Genomic DNA, 18,683 nt, shown 5'->3' with positions numbered 1-18,683 from the left:
CTGAGTTTCTGATACCAAGCGAGAGGCTTACTTGACTGGCAGGACCTGACGTATTCTGAGACCCACCTTCATGTTAAAAACACTATGAATAAGAGCAGTATAAACACCCAAATGGTGTAATAGTTTAATGAAGTGATAGCATTAATAAGAAAAGCTGACTTTTGTAATATAAAAGTATAAAAATGAAGCTGTCTTGAAATATTAAAAAAATGTTTATAAGCATCAGAATTTCGTCTGGTAACAATTTCTCAGGGTTTTTCCAAAAAAGAGCTTTTCATTGGGATAATGATCTATACAACTTTTTTCATCATGTCATAAATAAGGTGACCAAGTATACCTGTAATATTTAACTATGATTTATATAGCTTTTAGACATTCTAATGCTGTCTGGTTCAAATTTATTATCTTTGAAAAATGCTTTGAAACCAACTTCCGTAATTGGACTGCTTCAGAATCTTCATCTGCTTTTTAAATTTATATTTCAAGATCATAGTTTATCTCTTTAAAAATATAGTTCTGGTAGTGGGTTAGATTTGTGAGTTATTTAATGAAAAAAGTGGGTATATGCAAAAATTGTAGATGCCTCCCACCCTTTTGTCCTTGACTGTAAAAAAAAGTGGAAGAGAAAACTGAGGAAAAAATAAGATGTTCTACAAATACAATGACTGTGTGCAAACAACTGGATTGATAACTATAAAACAGAACAAGAACCAGAAGATGTAGCTGTACAAACTAGTGGGTTTTTTTTTTTAATAAAAGATTATTCTGCAGTGATATTTTTGAAACACATGCAAAATTTGTTTTCAAATCTCTTTGCACATCTATCTCTTGGCTCTCATTAAATCTGTAAAGCTTATCAATTTGGCATTTTTTCAGATCAACATAAGTCAGTCTCAGAAAGCAAATAATGATTGATTTTTAAAGCAGAGAGAGTTTTCAGCTTGTTGCTGTTATTTTGATAATGCACCTAACTATTTGTATATGTCTTCCTTTACTTTCCTTGCTCCACAGGTTTGCCATCAGCGAATTTGGCCGCACCTAACCTCACTGTGGAGGAGGGAAAGTCTATCACATTATCTTGTACTGTTGCAGGTGACCCAGTTCCGAATTTGTACTGGGATGTCGGTAATCTGGTTTCCAAGCACATGGTAAGGCTTGTATTTGTATGTTCACAGAGATGAGAATGTCTCTGAACTTGAGATTGTGTTAACCTAGTGATGATAATTTAATATTTCATAGGTCCACATAGAGATTTACAATGAGTTTTGTTGTATATTTACTTTCTGTCTATTCTTACTAAACAAAGACAAATGCAGATTGTATTTTAGTTATGTATACTTCATAGATTGAAAAGGCTGTAGGTCTCTAGTAAGCTTTTTGTTTCATCATGAGCAAGGTGACTCTCATTGTGGTTTTTTCCCTTCAAGGAAGGTAGATAGGAATTCAAGGATTAAATCAGCTTCACACATTTATCATTGAAATCCAGAGATAACAGAATAACTTCTGAGTTGCCCCTTTTATTGAGCTTCATTAGACTGGAATTTTTTTCTAATGTTATAGATGATTTTCTCTAGTTAGGGGAAGAAATGCCAAATCTTCTCACTATTGGCTTCAGTTCTAATCAAGATTATTTTTGTCTGTTAATTCATTTGTAGAATGAAACAAGCCACACACAGGGATCATTAAGGATAACTAACATTTCATCTGATGACAGTGGAAAACAAATCTCTTGTGTGGCAGAAAATCTTGTAGGAGAAGATCAAGATTCTGTCAACCTCACTGTACATTGTACGTAATCAGATCAACGTGTGTTTTTAATAGAAAAGATCGTGGACACACCCGCATTTGTGGTCGGGGACCTCTGCTGCTTTGTGCGTGAAAAAAGTATATGCAGTGTTTTGTGCGTCCTTAATTAAGAAATGTTACCAGCTCCTTCCATTCCTTCTATTTCTGCTAATCTCTCTTGTTCATGTGTTGTCTTTAAGCTTCTTTATCGATCTTAAACTTGTCCTATTGTGCCTTATCCTGTCTTTTCTCGATAGAACATATTTTGAGCTGGTTATCTTCCTTTTGTTAATAAGTTGTAGTTTAAATTTTGATAAACTAGTTTCTAAATTTTGTTCTCTATAAAAACAATATGAACCTTTAAAGTTGTGATACCTAAAGTATTGGGCTGGCTGTTCATACTCAATATATTGTTGATACAAAAAATAAACCTCATTAGTTTGACATCAAGCTTCTGTGGGAAGTGAAAGGAATACTACTAAAATGGTTGAAAATTATTATTACCTGCAAAAAACTTTTATTATTATAATTGCTTTAAGTTTCTGTCTCCTGAAGATAAAGGATATTAATGTTTCTTTAGCATATGTACATTGTTTTCCAGTATTGTAAACAATGCAACATATATCTTAACATTCCAGATTATCTCATTCAATGTGAATGATGTACATATTCAGTAAAAAGTATATAATCTTCACATCATTGCAAATTCTGAGCTGCCGCGGTATAAATTAATGAGGTTTTACTCTAAATTAGGATTTGGCTGAGAAAAACACGAGTGTGCACTAGTATGAATGTGCATTATACACATGTGGACACAAGATGTTGATACACTGATTAGCATTCACTCATAACACACATTCCTTACGTGACTGTTGGAGTGAATGATTGAAATCACCAGCCTTTTGCCAGTGTCAATACTACCTCGATGCCCAGAAGGTCCTGGACTCATAATTTCTGATGATCTTGACCAATCTTGAAGTCAGTGTCATCCCCAAACACGTACAACCAAGCTTCCAGCTTTATGTCCTTAAATCAGCACCTCACAAAAAGCACATAAGAGTGTGGGGGCAGGAAGAAGTGGGGCCTGGGCATATGGGGACCTGGGCTGGTGGGAGGAAGGTAAGTATTTTCCCTCCCCCACTGTGGTCCTTGTGTTTGTCACACAGACCTACAAATAAGGGCACTCCAATTCAAATGTTTTTCAGTTTAGGTAGTATCTATGTAGACTCCCTGGTCTGGAGAGCTGGTCTAGCCTATCAAAGTTTAGATAATGAGAAATAAGTGATAGGGAATATTAACAACTGAGAGATCCTGTGCAGTGACCCACTCAGATGTATTAGTTGCCAGGCTATGATTTCCCCACTTTGTGTGATGAACATGTATAACCAGGAAGTGAGGCATGAAGGGAAGGGCATTAGGAGTTCTGAATTTTTGGTCCAGATTTTCCTCACTCAGTAACCTTGGCTAAATCACTTAACCTCATAGCACTTGGGTTTTTCATCTGAAAAAATGATACTATTAGGTCTCAAAGGTCTTTTCCAGTCCTCAATTTTATACTTATCAAAGTCAGAACACATGAAAATGGACCACATGAATCCCACTTAAGAGGGATTTTAAGTGTCTTCACTCAGGATAAGTACTCTGTTTAAAGATGCTACTTGATAATGTTTGTTTCCCTTAAGAGTAAAGTGCTTTGTATTTAATTTTAAAGTAATCTCTAGTTTGCTTTTCAGGTTTAGATAGGGTCTCAGACATTTAAAGGATCAAAACTTTGATGTATCTGAAATTCTAGCAAAAATGGACTGTACTATAATGAAAAGTGATGCTTTTAAAGGGCATTTACTATTGACAATCTGTGAAAAATATATCAATTTATCAGACTTTATAATAATCAGTCAACATCAGGAGTAACATTCTCTGCATTGACCAGTTTTATTTGTTTTGGAAAATTTATGTGCGATCCATGCTTCAGGCAAGATTTCCAAAGTCATTTTTGTCATTGTATTATTTAGCACAGCCCTGTAAGAATAGCGGTCCTCAATGTTTTGGTGATTAATCTCCATAATATCAAGGTATATGTGTTAGAAACCAAAGTCAACTTCAGATGAGCCCTTTCCACTGTCAGAAATCACTGGGATCTGTTTGGAGTTGATTCTCACACTGAACAGGTGTAAAGATGCCTATGGTGCATGGATCTTAGGCAGAGCAGATTCGTTCTGAAGCTCTCTGTAAAAGTTAAATCAAACTTGATGATGATACAAAATATTGATGGATTCCAGAGTTGCAGTTCATATGTTTTCTTAAACCAAACAATGGTTGAGTAAGACCCCCCCTATCTATGACACAGAGACTTGGAGATGGGGAGAATTCTGAGCTTTCTGATGCTATTAACTCTCTCTTTTTCAATTTAGTTGCTCCAACTATCACATTTCTCGAATCTCCAACCTCAGACCACCACTGGTGCATTCCATTCACTGTGAAAGGCAATCCCAAGCCAGCGCTTCAGTGGTTCTATAACGGGGCAATTTTGAATGAGTCCAAGTACATCTGTACTAAAATCCATGTTACCAATCATACGGAGTACCACGGCTGCCTCCAGCTGGATAACCCCACTCACATGAACAATGGGGACTACAAGTTAGTAGCCAAGAATGAATATGGGAAGGATGAGAAACAGATTTCTGCTCACTTCATGGGCTGGCCTGGAATCGATGATGGTGAGTACCTGATGTTTTTGCGTCTGGAGAGGGCCAGTGTGTATCACTCAACTATTGACAACATCACGAGTACAATAAACCACTCCCAAACCCAGTGACTTGAAACAAACATTTAATCTTGCTCATGGGCCTATAGATCAGTGAGGGGAATTTTGTTGCGTGTGTGTTTGTTCTGGGGTGCAGGGTGCAGAAGCAGCAGCTACACAGGAGATCTACTCCTTAGGATAAGTACAAAGTGCAGGAGGACAGTAAAAAACAAAAAAAATGCAAGCCTTCATAAGGCCTCCTTTTGGGGTTGGTGCACAGTTTCTTCAACTTGTATGCCATTGGCCAGAGCAAATCATAGGGCCAGGGCCAATCCAGGGGCAGGGCCTCATACTCCTCCCATGGAGGTGATAGGGATGAACAATTTGAACAATATTCTGACAACACACGCATTATTTTTCTCTCAAGTGTTATATGAGATTTTGTACCCACAGTGACAAAATACAAGCAAATCTGTGAGCAGGTGAACTGAATTTGGTCGGCTCATGCGCTGTTTGAGGTATATTTTCTGACCCTTTAACCAGTTGGGATTCAGAATCCTGCTCCCTCATCTGTGGATGAGAAACCAGTGTTGTGGAATGTTTTGTTTACCTGGGCTGACTGAGTTAAGGCATCCATTGATGGAATCCTGAATTATTTTTCTAAGAGTGATACTAGTTCCCATCTGAGCAATGGTTTGAATTGGGAAAAGGATGGCTCGTATTGGGAGTCCAGTCCATGGTCAGCAGAAGAATTTCAGTGGGAGCCCCAGTAACAGCAGGGACAATATCATGTGTTTACTTGCTCCAGACACTCTTGTTCAGTGAAAGTATTCTTACTTGCTTGATCATATTGCCCAAATACCTGATACCATTGTGGAGGATGAGCCATGTGTTTGGATATTGGACCTGTTCATGATTAGAATTCCTCACCATAATAGCTCTGAATTAATCAAAGCCACACAAAGCCAGCCTTACAGAGAGAAGGGAAAATAGAAAGTTGGAGGTCAGTGGGGCAGGGGCTAATTGGGCAGCAGGTACTAGTATGGCTCCCAGGACAGCCCCATGGACAAAGGGCGATGGCTGCCAAGCCACCTTCACCAAATGAGAATGCAATAATTCTTGTTACACAATCCATCTTCCTGTTATCCTGGTATTTATTCAACAGCTTTTTAAATGCACCAGCTTCCTTAGTGTGCTCAAAATGTGATTTGAATTATATAAGTTTGATTTACAAACAGCCTTTCAGGAGCACATAAAACAAGCTATGTTTGGATGCCTTACCCAGACACCCTGGCAGTTGTTGTCTGTTTCATTAAATCTTCCTCCTAATTGAGAGTTTAGTTGCTTGGCTACATTCGCTGTAGTAAATCGCTAGATTACTGTGTTCATTTTCTTCCTGCACATTTGTGGGGATAACAGCTTTATAGTTAAATCCAGAATCTCTGCTTCTGGGACAGTGGCTTTTTGTATGTTTTTAAATGAACATTTTATTTGTGAATAATTTTTAATCTACAAAAAGTTATAGAGATGGTACCAAGAGTTCACAGCTACCCCTCACCTGATTTTCCTGTTGCTAACATCTTGCACTGCTTACTTTTGTCAAAACTAAGAAATTGACGTCACATTGGTACATTATTCTCATCTAAACTTAAGGATTTATGTGAATTTCGCCAACAACTGGCTTCTGAAACTGTTGGAGGTGAACTTGATTCCAGGTTGAAGGTCTGGCATTTAAAAGTTTTAGAAGTGGTTTGTAAGCTTTGATATGAGCACAGTTCTGTTAGTGTAAAGCCAGAAGCTTCTATTTTAGATAGGATTTTTATGTGTTTTCTTTTGAACATTTCTATACAATACCAATATTTGATACAGTTTAACTCATCCATGTGGCCTCATTTTTGTCCATGGCTTTTGTTAGTTTTAACTTAGCTAGTGATTGGAAAGAGTGGTTCTCTGGTCTAAGAATAGCTCGAAGTCTCTCAAGTATTCCCTTAAAAGGAAATAATTGTTTATTTATCTACAACAAAAATTAAGCCATATTTTTAAAAGATGTTCTTTCCCTTTCTTTCTTTTCATTTATTCTTTTTTATCAGATCTTTAAAATAAATATGGCTTTAGAAAAGACTATTTTTCTTTCACTTTAAGTATTTACTCAAGGACCCACTATCAGGGAGTAATAAATGAAAGTGGAAATGAAAGAGACTTGGCCCAAGGTGATAGTGGATATAAATGGCCCATATGGGCCATAAACCAGTGAGACCAGTTAAGAGACTGACCTCACTTGGCTTGTATGATAGAATCTTTGTGGATATTTATGCGATTTGTAGCCTACAGATAATGGCTTTTCTTAGAAATGCTTTCTTTCCCTCTTAACTCCCCTGAAAACTAAAGAAAAATTTACAAAGGGAAATATTATATATATGTATATATAATACTATATATATTTAGACCCTGCTGGTCTAAATGTACATTCTACCTTAAGGTCATGTTTGAGTTTATGGTCCTTAAGTATTTCTGTTGTCATCATACAGTAATTGATCAAGAAGTTCAGCTCTCACAAATCTCCATGATACAGAGTTACAGCTACTTTCCCCCCTAGTTGTTTTGATGAGATCCTTTTGTTCACACTGCCAGTTTCTGGACTTACCAGGAAACAGGCAGTCTGGGATTTCTGTGAAGTCAGTTGCATCACTGTATAAATCCAGAAGAATTAAAACAGCAGCTCTTCCGTCTTTAGTCGCATGTGCTCCTCATTCAGCTTAGAACTCAGATTTCCATGAAATGGTCACCTTGTTTAAGAATTCACTCTCTATTTGGAGATAGAGAAGGAAGCATGTTGAAATTAAAACAGGAATAAAAACAGATTAAAAAAAAGCACCTAAAAATATAAAAATGGGTGAGCATGGAAGAGGATGACTGATTGAACTTAGTGACTGTCCCAATTGCCTTTCACACTGCATGGAGTGGAAACATGGGATGTTGTGGCAGATGCTCTGTTTTCCACTTGGAGCAGAGAGACCCCAAGCCAGCATCAACCAGGCTAAGAGGGTGCCATCTACAGGTGTGGGGATGTGAGACTGGAAGTAAAGATCCCCGTGTGTCTCTCCAGAGTGCTGGAACCTTGCAGAGTCTGACACCAGACACCAGCCCCAGCCTGGGTGATGTGAGGAGGGACAGGCGTTATCAGGTCTTTAGATGTCCGCAGGACCCAGGTACCAGTCCAGATCATCACTGGCAACCTGACTTGCAACTGAGAAAGGGTGTCAAGATTTTCTAAACACTACATTGGTTATTTCTCCCCATGCTTGGCATTGAGCTCAGCTCTGGTCAGTTTTGAATTATATTTAAAGTACAACAAGGAGCTTTCTGCTTCAAAATGCATCTGGAGAACAGTGATTTTTATCTTTCTAGCACATGGAAGAGCACAGCTGGTGACAAATTCATTTCATTTCCTCTTGGTTTTCCGTTGTCCCTTTACTATTTAGTCACTTCTTGGTCTACTAGAACAGTAGCATCCTGTTCTTTGTTGCACATTAATGGGTGAGTTTTAATTGTTTTTTTAATCTTCTTTCATTTTTTAAGACACATTTCTGGGGCCCATCTCTAGCAATTCTGATTCTGTGGTTCCAGGGTGAGGCTTGGGCTTTGGCATTTTTCATTTTTGAGATTCCCCAGTGGTCCCAGTGTGCAGCCAAGGGTGAGAGTCACTTGTCTGGGATGGAATTCTGACCCAAGCAAGATTTTTCTGCTCATTATTGAGTAACAGACAATCCTTGGATCACTTGAGGTTGCAGATGGAACCTCAACTGCAAAGCAGGATGTCGCTTCTGAGTTAGAAATCAACTCTGGACTTGATTTAAGGGTCAGTCTTTTCTCCCCTCTTTGTGCAGGCTGGCAGCATGGGGCAGGGGGCTAGAGCTAGCTAATGAGACTTAAGCTTTTGTGCTGCCTGGGTGGAGGGGATGGGCATGGGATGGAGGGCAGGGAAGTGTACTGGCTGGTGGTTTGTGCTCCTGGGTGTGTTCAATGTTGATTCACAGATCATCTTTCCTGGAGACCTTTGGGATTCCTTTCTCTGTAACCCCCTCTCCTGAAGCTCCCATGACATAAATGCATCTGTGTTCTGGCTGCTGAAAGTAGCTCCTCCTTCATACCCAGGAATGTAGCTTTGTACTTTTGGGGCTCCCTCTGGCCCTCCAGACTCCCCCACAGACTTCCTTCTGTGTTGCCTCCATCTGGTCCAGGGGAGCCCTCACAATCCCTTGTCCTGACAATTTTGGGTGCACAGGTGGGACCCAGATGTCAGCTGCATCCCACCACCACACGTTGCCTGAGCCATCTCTGGCAGAGTCAGCCGCTGGTCCTTGAGCCTTTCACCTGCAGAGAACACAGGTCATGTTCTCAAGTGCAGCTCTGGAAGCCCCATGGTGGGGTGGTGATGATGGTGACACTTCTCCCCAAAGAAACTTCTTTATAAGTCCTTCCTAAAAAAAAAAAAAAAAAAGTCCTTCCTTTTTCTCTCCTCTCTGGGACCTTTGAAAATCTCTTCATGAATCAGATATTTCAAAGGACATGGATTCAATCATTGCTTTTGTGAATTCCACCTTTGGTGCTCACTTTGGTGTTGGTTGCTAAGGCAGAAAGAGTCTTGCTTAACATCCTGTCGTACTAGAATTCTAGGATTTTGAACAATTTGTCAGGTCTCTCTGGAGGGCTTCCCTGGTGGCTCAGAGGTTAAAGTGTCTGCCTGCAGTGCAGGAGACCTGGATTCGATCCCTGGGTCAGGAAGATCCCCTGGAGAAGGAAATGGCAACCTGTTCCAGTATTCTTGCCTGGAGAATCCCATGGGCGGAGGAGCCTGGTGGGCTACAGTCCACGGGGTCGCAAAGAGTCGGACACAACTGAACGATTTCACTTTCACTTTCTGGAGGTTTGAGAAACAGAAAATGCTGGGCTACCTGCTGGATGGTGATGAAACATAGCCCTTTTCCCCAATAATAGAAAACACTTCAACTACCCATAAAATGATAAAAGATGAAGAAACACTTGGGCTTTCATTACTGTCTCCTGCTTCTCTTTGTGGTTGTCTCTCTTGGCTTCTAATTCCCAGGGATGTCCCTATCCTGCTATTAGGCAGGACCTACTCATGAAAGGAAGGAACCCTATTCAGCCGAAGATATGTGGAAATTGCAGGCAATAAAGAAGTAAGCGCTCCTTTGAATGTTCTCTTTTTGTAGACGCCTTGAACAGAAAAACTAAGTGGAGTAGGTAGAACCTCAAACATTCTACTTTTTACTTTCCGTGAAATAAACTCCTGTCTCTTGTGTTGATCTACATGACTCACTCAGATCTGGTGTGTGAGCTTGGAATTTTAATCATCGTTATCCCACTCTCCCCGTTATTCAAAGGGAATCTTTGCCACAGTGGGAAGGGTTTGAGACTAGGCTCTGATTCGCCTAAGAGTTGTGTCTTTCATAACCTCTGTGGCTTTGAGCAATTTTCTTACCACCTCTGAATCTAGCTTTCCTTCTCTATAAAATGTCAGGTTCTAACATTTACTTAAAGGTGACTGTGAAGAGGAATATGTCTGGGAGTGGCCTCAGGGCCCCTCACCTCACACAGGGAGGAGCTCAGTGCTGTCCTCTCCTGGGGGAAGGGCAAGAACATGATGATGGTGTGCCCATCCTTACCTCCCTGGTGCTTATCCTCTCCGGCCTTAGGAAGTCACTTGCTGCCCAGAGCTGCTTCATCTTAGCCCTGGCTTTGTCCTCGCTTATCTGGGGGCTTGGGCTTGCCCAGAGAAGAGGACCCCCGGACTGTGTCACTTGACTACATGAGCTTTTCTAGAATTGGCCTTTTTAGCAGAAAACTGAGTCAGTGTTAGGTTCCGAGAGAGGGTGGGTGAATATAAGCTGCCTCAGGTGTCTAAGCTCTCTTCTTTCCCCCTTCCCATTTGCAGTGGGACCCAGAGATATGCCTCTAGAGGCAAAACGCATCTCTTGCCCTTACCCCTAACATTTTGCAGTCATTATCCAGCCCCTTCAATGTTTAGGTATGCTATTTTCAGGTACTCTGTTCCACTGAAAAAGTACTATCCTTTTTGAACACTGGGGTCTTTTGACTTTGGTCACACTTGCCAAGGAATTGTAAATCAGGATTTCTCAACCTTTAAAGAGTGATGAGATATCCTGGGGATCCTGTTAAATGCGGATTCTGATTCCATGATCTGGAGAAGGGCCTGAGAATCTGCATTTCTAATGAGTGAGCTCCCAGGTGGTGCTGCAAATCCATGGATCACACTTGAGTAGTGAAGGCAGTTTATTTACTTTTTCCCTGCAAAATCTGGCGAGGGTTGGGGCGGGGGCAGTGTGAACACTGGAAGGACTATTCAGGCATCCATTGAGCTTACCTCACTGACTCTCCAAGGGCATTAACCAGGAATAATGATAAAAACATGGAGTAGTTGGTGCACAGAGAAGCACTCTGATTGGGTTTAGCTAAAACCAGGATGGCTCGGGGCTTCTGGGATGGCTCAGTGGTAAAGAAACTGCCTGCATATGCAGCAGATGCAGGAGGCTCGGGTCTGATAACTGGCTCGAGAAGATTCCCTGGAGTAGGAAATGGCAACCCACTCCAGTATTCTTGTCTGGGGAATCCCGTGGACAGAGGAGCCTGGCGGGCTACAGTCCATGGGGTCAAAAAAGTCAGACATAACTTAGTGACTAAGCAACAACAATAACATGATGACTTAAGGAGGCTTAGGAGAGGGAATAAGTAGAGATGGTGGTGCAGGCACACACATAGAAAGCAAGGGGTTATCTGAAGATTCTCCAAAGATTCTTCTGTATCCTATTTGGCTTATGGGTCAAAAATAAGACTTGTCTAAGATGAAATTGGAAAAGACCTTGATGCTGGGAGGGATTGAGGGCAGGAGGAGAAGGGGACGACAGAGGATGAGATGGCTGGGTGGCATCTCCAACTCAATGGACATGAGTTTGAGTAAACTCTGGGAGTTAGTGATGGACAGGGAGGTCTGGTGTGCTGCGATTCATGGGGTCTCAAAGAGTCGGACACGATTGAATGACTGAACTGACTGACTGACTGAAGATGAAATTGATCCATTATGTGGCTGTCACTGGAATTCAGTCCCACATATTAGAAAAGTTGCTTCATGAACATGAATGTATGTGGAGACTGAGTGGAGATTAGAAGTGGAGAGGGTAACTTTTGAAGCAGAATTCTAAGCAGAAATTCACAGCAGAGAGATTGCTTGTGAGGGCCATGTGGGAGAAACCTGGAGCTTTTGCTAGCATCTCCTGATTAGAAAGCACAGGTTCCAAGAATATTCAAGGTCAGGTATTATTGTAAACATGAACACATTGATTGTTTAAGAGTAGATTTCTCTTGTCGAAATCATGGCCCAAATGATGAATGTTTTAGGCTTGGAACAAACCTAACCAGAGTGCTAGATGATAAAATACCCAGATTTTAAAGCTTTCCGTTCTTTAAGGCGGTACATAAAGAGTGCCTTTATGGCCCACTCATTCAGGAAGAATGTCACAGCTCAAGAATGCTCATTCACACAAGCAGTGGGAGTTAGTGACTTATGCTGCCTCATTCGGGAGCAGTTGTCTCCTATGCAAAATGTGCGTCAGAAGCAAACTATAAATATTGGAAGAGTCTTCCCCACAGCTTTTCATTTGTGCCATTTTATCCAAAGATTCATGACGTCTGGATGAACTAGCGCTCTCTACAGCACTTAGAATTGCCCTCGAACTGGCAGATTTAGACTTGGTGTACTTAGGCCAAAGAATGTAGTGTGAGGAAATTTCTCCAAATGTTACACATTCAGAAAATAAAAAGCCCCACCCCCCACCCCCACTGCTTGTTCTTAAGGCCATTTGTCAGGACCCAGGTCTCGTCCTGGGAGTGAACGGCAGAAAAGTTTTGCCTGCTTTTCTGCCTTAAAAACAGAGAAGGGTATGGTTCGGCTATAGACTCATAATAATCATGATAATTAAGATTTATACTTAAATAGCTCTTTTTGTCTCAAGAGGACTAATGTTAATTAATTACGCCTCCTGAAGCTCCTGAGGAGTTGCCAAGCCAATGCTATTATCCTCTTCTGTCGGGTGGAAGACTCCTTTGTGGTAGAAAAAGGGAAGAGGCTCTCAGTGCTGCAGGCAGTGCAGAGATTCAGCCAGAAAAGGACCCAGACGCCTGAACCACCAATGTTTTTGGTTCCTGAGTTCCGCCTGCCATTCTGAGAGGGATGGGGAGAAGGCTCTGGAAATCAAAAGGTGGTCTGCCCTGAGTTAGAAAACACTGTTGACAAAGCAAAGGACAGTTTATTTGAAAAGAACAAATCTTTTGCTATTCTTTTATCATACGGAATCCTTTGAAATATTTTTAAAAATCACACTAAAGAGAGTCTACAAAAAGAATTGAAAGTCTTAAAAAAATTTTTTTTAAAGCGTTAGAGACGAAAAGCCTAAAGGAAAGAAACAGATGTGTCTTCTGGCCTCCGCTATTATTTTTATCTCTAGAGCAGAATGGAAAGTGAACCCTCTGGTCAGGCTACCTATCTTCCCCCAATTTTTTTAATCCTGCAAATGTGTTTTTCCTTTTACTGTAGTGTTTTGCAGTTAAAAAATCATAAAGATTTACTCATGAAGGTTTATACAAAGTCATAAGATTTACTCATGAGCTATAAATGAGTCTAGAAGATAGAAATAAATAGGCCCTCACAGTAAGCCATTCAGCATGGATTTAAGAGAATGGTGGATGACATTGGTTGGATATCATTGCGGGGGGAACTGACTCTGTCATCCATGTTTAGAAGCTTAAGTGTCCTCAGGGTCCATCTTTTGGAGGTGGAGGCGTGGCACGTTGAACACAGAGCCTTGTCAGGAGTGTACGTGTGGCTGTAATACAATCTTCATGGTTCTTTTTCACTTGGGGTTTTTCAGGCTGCACTCTGGACCTGTTAACTCTTTTCCCATAATTTCTGACAACAGGCCTTAGGTCAGCAACAAGGTACTAGTGAGTATAGCACCTGAGGTACTCAACAGACTCTTCAGAAGGTAGCACTTGAACATCAGACAGACGGACATGGGCACTCATCTTGTTTTGGTTGGGAAAGAGTTGTAGCTTCTACACTTGAGTGAGCCGTGGAGGTAGAGAACAGTCTGCTGCTCGTTTGGAATGCCAGTGTGTTAAGGGAGTCCCGGGAAGTCCCTATTTTATTCCGGAGATTCCCAACACGAAGCGTTAGAGCTTGAGGCCATCTCTGTTGCTTCTGCCTGAGGTTTCTTAGTTGATGAGAGCTACTAGGATAGTCTTCAAGAAATCATGCTGTGCTGTGCTCAGTCATGTCCAGCTCTTTGCGACCCCATGGGCTATAACCCTCCAGGCTCCCCTGTCCATGGGATTATCCCTGCAGGAAAACTGGAGTGGGATGCCATTTCCTCCTTCGGGGGATCTTCCTGACCCAGGTGTCAACCCCGCATCTCCTGCATCTCATGCTTTGGCAGGCGGGTTCTTTACCATTGAGTCACTGGGGAAGCCCTCGGGAAACCATAACTCTCTCTCTCTCGGCGACTTCCCTATAGCTCAGATGGTGAAGAATCTGCCTGCAATGCAGGAGACCCTGGTTTGAAGAACCATCAGTTCAGTTCAGTCCAGTCACCCCATAACCCTTCTCAAATCTCCAGGACAAGTGCATTACTCAAGTGCATTTGTCTTTCATTCATTCTCTTTTCATTGACTTTTCCCCCTCCTAGCCTGTGTTTATCTTTTCTCACTCACTTTTTAATACTGATTATCTCCAACAGTGGTTCCTACCTTTAGCACATAATGATACATAGTGAATGAATTCAAGCTAAATAAAAGGAACCAGTGAGAAATTAGACTTTAAAATGGCAGTTATCTTCGAAGTTTGATCAATGCCAAAATTCTGAAAAGGAAATGGTGATTTTTTTTCCTGTTTCTGCATTTAATATGATGTTAATAGCTACTGTGCTATTAGCATGTAAACATCATTGAAGCTTAGCTTGACTCAGAAGTTGCCAGAAGCAAAATAATATGCTTGTTAAGCTGGGGTCAGCTGGAGTAATGTGACCCTAGCATTTTGTAAAGTCTGGGTCCGTGCATCCTTCCATGTAGCAGGCCTTCTAAACCTTTGTACAGGAAGAGACATTTCTTTCTTTTGATGAGCAGGTCCTCATCAGACATAGTACAGTATGGTAGGGAGGAAAAAAAAAAAATGTTCCTCCCACGCTGTCTTTCTGTGAGTTTCATAATCTTGTGCTAAATTTGGCTATTCCTGACAATGAAAGTAAAATGACAATACTTCTCATGCATCTGGGACAATGAAACAAGGAAAATATAGTGCTTTTCAGAGTGTGTAGACCCAACTTCATGGTTTTGATGGTGAACTTGGTAGAAAAGCCATGCACTGATGTGAATCAAAAGTCTGTAAAAGGATCTATTTTCCAGGTTCTGAGCTAACCTATTTCCTTTTGATCCCACCCCAAATCCCATTTTTCTGTACCCATTTGCTATTTTGAATTGACTCAACATTTTGGATCTTCCTGGGGCTTTGTGTGAGTAATGAGTTTGGGTGTTCCCTTTCTGTGATGAGCCTGAATATACCTGTATATCAGTCATATTCGGTGAAGTTCGTTAATGTGTAGTTTAGATAAATCTGGCTCTGAATCCATAGAGCCTCTTTACTTTCTGATGGAATCAGGTGGTGGCTGCATGTGGGGTTGTTGAGGGTATGAGAAGAAATCAGAGTGACTGACTCGTCCCAGTTTTAGCACTTCCTATATCCAGGAAAGGCCCCCATCCTGGACAAACTGCATGAATTTGTTCAGAATTGTCCCGGGTTTAAAACTTAAACTCCTTGACCTCAGGCCATCTTAGATGGTTGTTTAATCTAGTACAAATGAGGGTCCACATACTTCAATCCAAATACTTAAGAGATATAAATCAAGTTAATGACTTGTTAAATTTAAAAAAATAAGTTCTATTCCCCTACCTTGGGCTTCCCAGGTGGCACTAGTGGTAAAGAATCCTCCTGCAACATACTAAATGTGGGTTCGATCCCTGGGTTGGGAATGTCCCCTGGAGAGGACATGGCAACCCACTCCAGTATTCTTGCCTGGAGAATCCCATGGACAGAGGAACCTGGAGAGCTACAGTCCATGGGGTCACAAAGAGTCGGACATGACTGAAGCGACTTAGTCCATTCTGTTACCTTGGCAAATATATATTTATAATGACCTGGAAGCCTGGGTTTGCAGGTCGGATTCTCAGACTCTTGGAGTTCCAAGCTGGAGCATAGTGGTTTCAGTAGAGCTGGTCCCCAGTCATGGCCCCTGCGCTGGGCTTCCGGTGATATGGTGAGAGCTGTATGAAGGGTATGGGTGTGCATGTGGACACCTCAGCCCGCCTGTCCTGGCTTACACTCACTCCTCACCCCTCCCTGGGTCTTGTGTCAGAGCGTGCTCATTCCGGTGGCCCCTGTTGTAGGGAAGGGGCTGACCAGTCCTAGGAAATTTGTGCAGGGCCATGGTGAGAAAATTCTGGGCCTTGGAGACCTAGAGTGAGGTCTAGAAGTGAGGAGCAGACTCTAGTGGGCAGATGCCTTGCAGATTCAGATTGTATGTTGAGAGATCAGTGGGACTGGATCAGAATGGGATCTTCTGAGGGATGCGATGGGGAGGGAGGTGGGAAAGGGGGGTTCAGGATGGGGAACACATGTACACCCATGGCTGATTCATGTGAATGTATGGCAAAAACCACTATAATATTGTAATTAGCCTCCAATTAAATGAAAAGCAAAAGAAAAAAAAGTAACATTACTGAGCGGTGCAAAGAATGACTTTCTCTCTTGGGATTATAGAACCTTTTCTTCAGCAGTGGTGGAAAATCCTAACTTTGGGGGGACGGCATTAGGTCCAAGGACGTTGCAAAGAGAAAGGACTTCAGAGGATGGGCAGATGTCCTGTTAATGACATTCCCAGAGCTTTCATTGAGACATTCCCTTGCTTTATTCACTGAATTCCCCTTCAACCTGCAGAGTCACTTTCAAGAGCCTTCTCAGGGATGTTGTATCAGCTACAAATAATTCTGACAATATCTATTGATATTTTATAACTCAAAGCTATTTCAAAATGATGTTTGGGATTATAAAACTCAAAATATAATTGAAAATGACTGGAATGATGACTTTGCATGAATTGACGTAAGGTCATCAGAAGTGGCTGTACAGGTTGTGCACGTCACAATTTCAGGTGGTTATATTAACATTGATGACAGTCTTAATGGTGCCCCCTAGAGTTGTACAAAGCACAGCAGTATGCAATATCCCTGAATCAAAGTGCACGGCAATCTACTTGCTTTTTCCCCTGCTAAAATAGGTATCTTCTAGGTGAATTGTATTGAAATTCTGTCTTGAATATTAGGATCAGTTTTATTTGGTTCTTCATTTAGATTAATCTTGATTATTTACTAAGAGCTATAAAAACAGAAAATAGGCTCAAAGTTCACTCATTTTAAGTATTTTTTCTGCTAAGAGTTCAGAAATCAAATGAGAATAAAGTAAATTTTATAGTTTACAAATTTTATTTTTCACACAGTGAGGAAAGACTAAAAGCATAGAAGGTGACTTTGGAAATTCATTTTGTAATCACTTAAATGTTACATCAAATTTTGATTTTAATTCCAAGCAGGCCTTCGTATAGATACTATAGTTTCAATAGTTTGATTGAAGAATAAGTAGCAAATTTTTTTGTTACCTGTTCTTGTTAACAGTGATTTTAAAAAGGCAAAAAAATTTTTTGCAAATTTTCTTAGGAATATTTTAAAATAGAATATCCTATCAATAAAGACATATCCAAAAAAAATGGCATACTCTTGAATTTCTTTCTTGACATAACATTTTTTGTAACCTCAGTAGAGAAAGTACATTTATTTTTCTGTGTTATATTAGGGTAATAAAAGGGTTATTCTGTCTTGGAAATATCCCTTAAGACAAAGTGGAGAGAAAAATTGTACTTTAGGTGTTATCATCCAGTCTGGTTAATAATGTGTTTGTGAATACAAATGGACCTGCCAAAACAAAGTTTGAAAGTAAACCCTGAGTCATCAGTGAATAATCAAAGTGGATCAGAAGTTATCTTTTTCTGGAATGAAAATACCAAAATTACAATTAAATTGATCAAATGTTTAATAGAAAACAGCAAAAAAATGTGGTCATAGTTCATTGATGGTTGAATTTTTTCTCATTAAAGTGTTTTTAATTTCTGTTTGCCCTTTTCTTTTCCTTTTTGGAATAGAGACAGGGGTTGTGGGCTTGGGAAGAGCAACAAGGTTAGCATGAAGCAAACCTAGAATTTCAGATTTTATTTACCTATAAAATAATCTATTCAATTTAAAACCTTCAATATGTATTTAGCCAATTTTAGTGGATTTAGTTAGTAATTTTTTAACTTTGAATGCATACTTAACAAGATATCTTTGTTTTGTTTTGCTTTTTAGGTACAAACCCAAATTATCCTGATGTAATTTATGAAGGTAGCTATCATGTGGTTTGTATTTTGTATTTTTTCAAAATGTTTGTCTAAAATGTAATAAATCAACTGAAAGAAGAACTTTAAGCTCAATTAAATATACACTTCAAGCATGACTTAGGCCAAAATAATACTTCAAAAATCATTGGGTATTGATGGCTGTTTTCCCTTGATATTTACAATGCCTGTAAATAGTGCTTTCTCTCTCATGCTTGTTCTTGGAAGTAGTAAATCCATTCCGCTGTAACAGACATTTTGTTTCCATAATTGGGAACTAATTACCTGTTTAAAAGCCTTGACTACCAAGAAAAGGGAGGTGTATCACTTTCTGGCTATGATGGTAAACCCAATTCAAAATTATGTTTTTTATATAATGAAAAAGCCTGGCTCAGAGACAGGAACCTCAAAGGCAAGGCATGTTTTAAGGTTGGTGAAACCAGCAACTCAACCATATCATCAGGGATCCAGGTTTGTTTGTGTTTTTCCATCTCTGCACCCTTCTGCCCATTGTGCTGGCTTCACTGAAGGCTGGTTTCTCTTATGGTCTTAAAATGAGTCATTCACATTGATGGGAGAAAGGG

The 18,683-nt window shown here is 40.4% G+C and overlaps 1 protein-coding gene across 9 annotated transcripts in view; it reads left to right on the top strand.

Moving 5' to 3' along the window:
- The window catches only part of NTRK2 (neurotrophic receptor tyrosine kinase 2), a 388,890-nt gene that overhangs the window by 66,122 nt on the left and 304,085 nt on the right, over window positions 1-18,683 (top strand). For all 9 annotated transcript variants that reach the window (XM_070459542.1, XM_070459539.1, XM_070459540.1 and 6 more), the window contains 4 exons: window positions 1,012-1,148; window positions 1,656-1,788; window positions 4,197-4,502; window positions 18,071-18,106. In XM_070459542.1, coding sequence (XP_070315643.1) covers window positions 1,012-1,148; window positions 1,656-1,788; window positions 4,197-4,502; window positions 18,071-18,106 — 612 coding nt within the window. The remainder of the gene's footprint in view (window positions 1-1,011; window positions 1,149-1,655; window positions 1,789-4,196; window positions 4,503-18,070; window positions 18,107-18,683) is intronic.

This window comes from Odocoileus virginianus, chromosome 31 (assembly GCF_023699985.2).
Source record: "Odocoileus virginianus isolate 20LAN1187 ecotype Illinois chromosome 31, Ovbor_1.2, whole genome shotgun sequence".
Lineage (NCBI taxonomy): Eukaryota > Metazoa > Chordata > Mammalia > Artiodactyla > Cervidae > Odocoileus > Odocoileus virginianus.
This window is presented reverse-complemented; position numbering and strand designations above follow the sequence as displayed.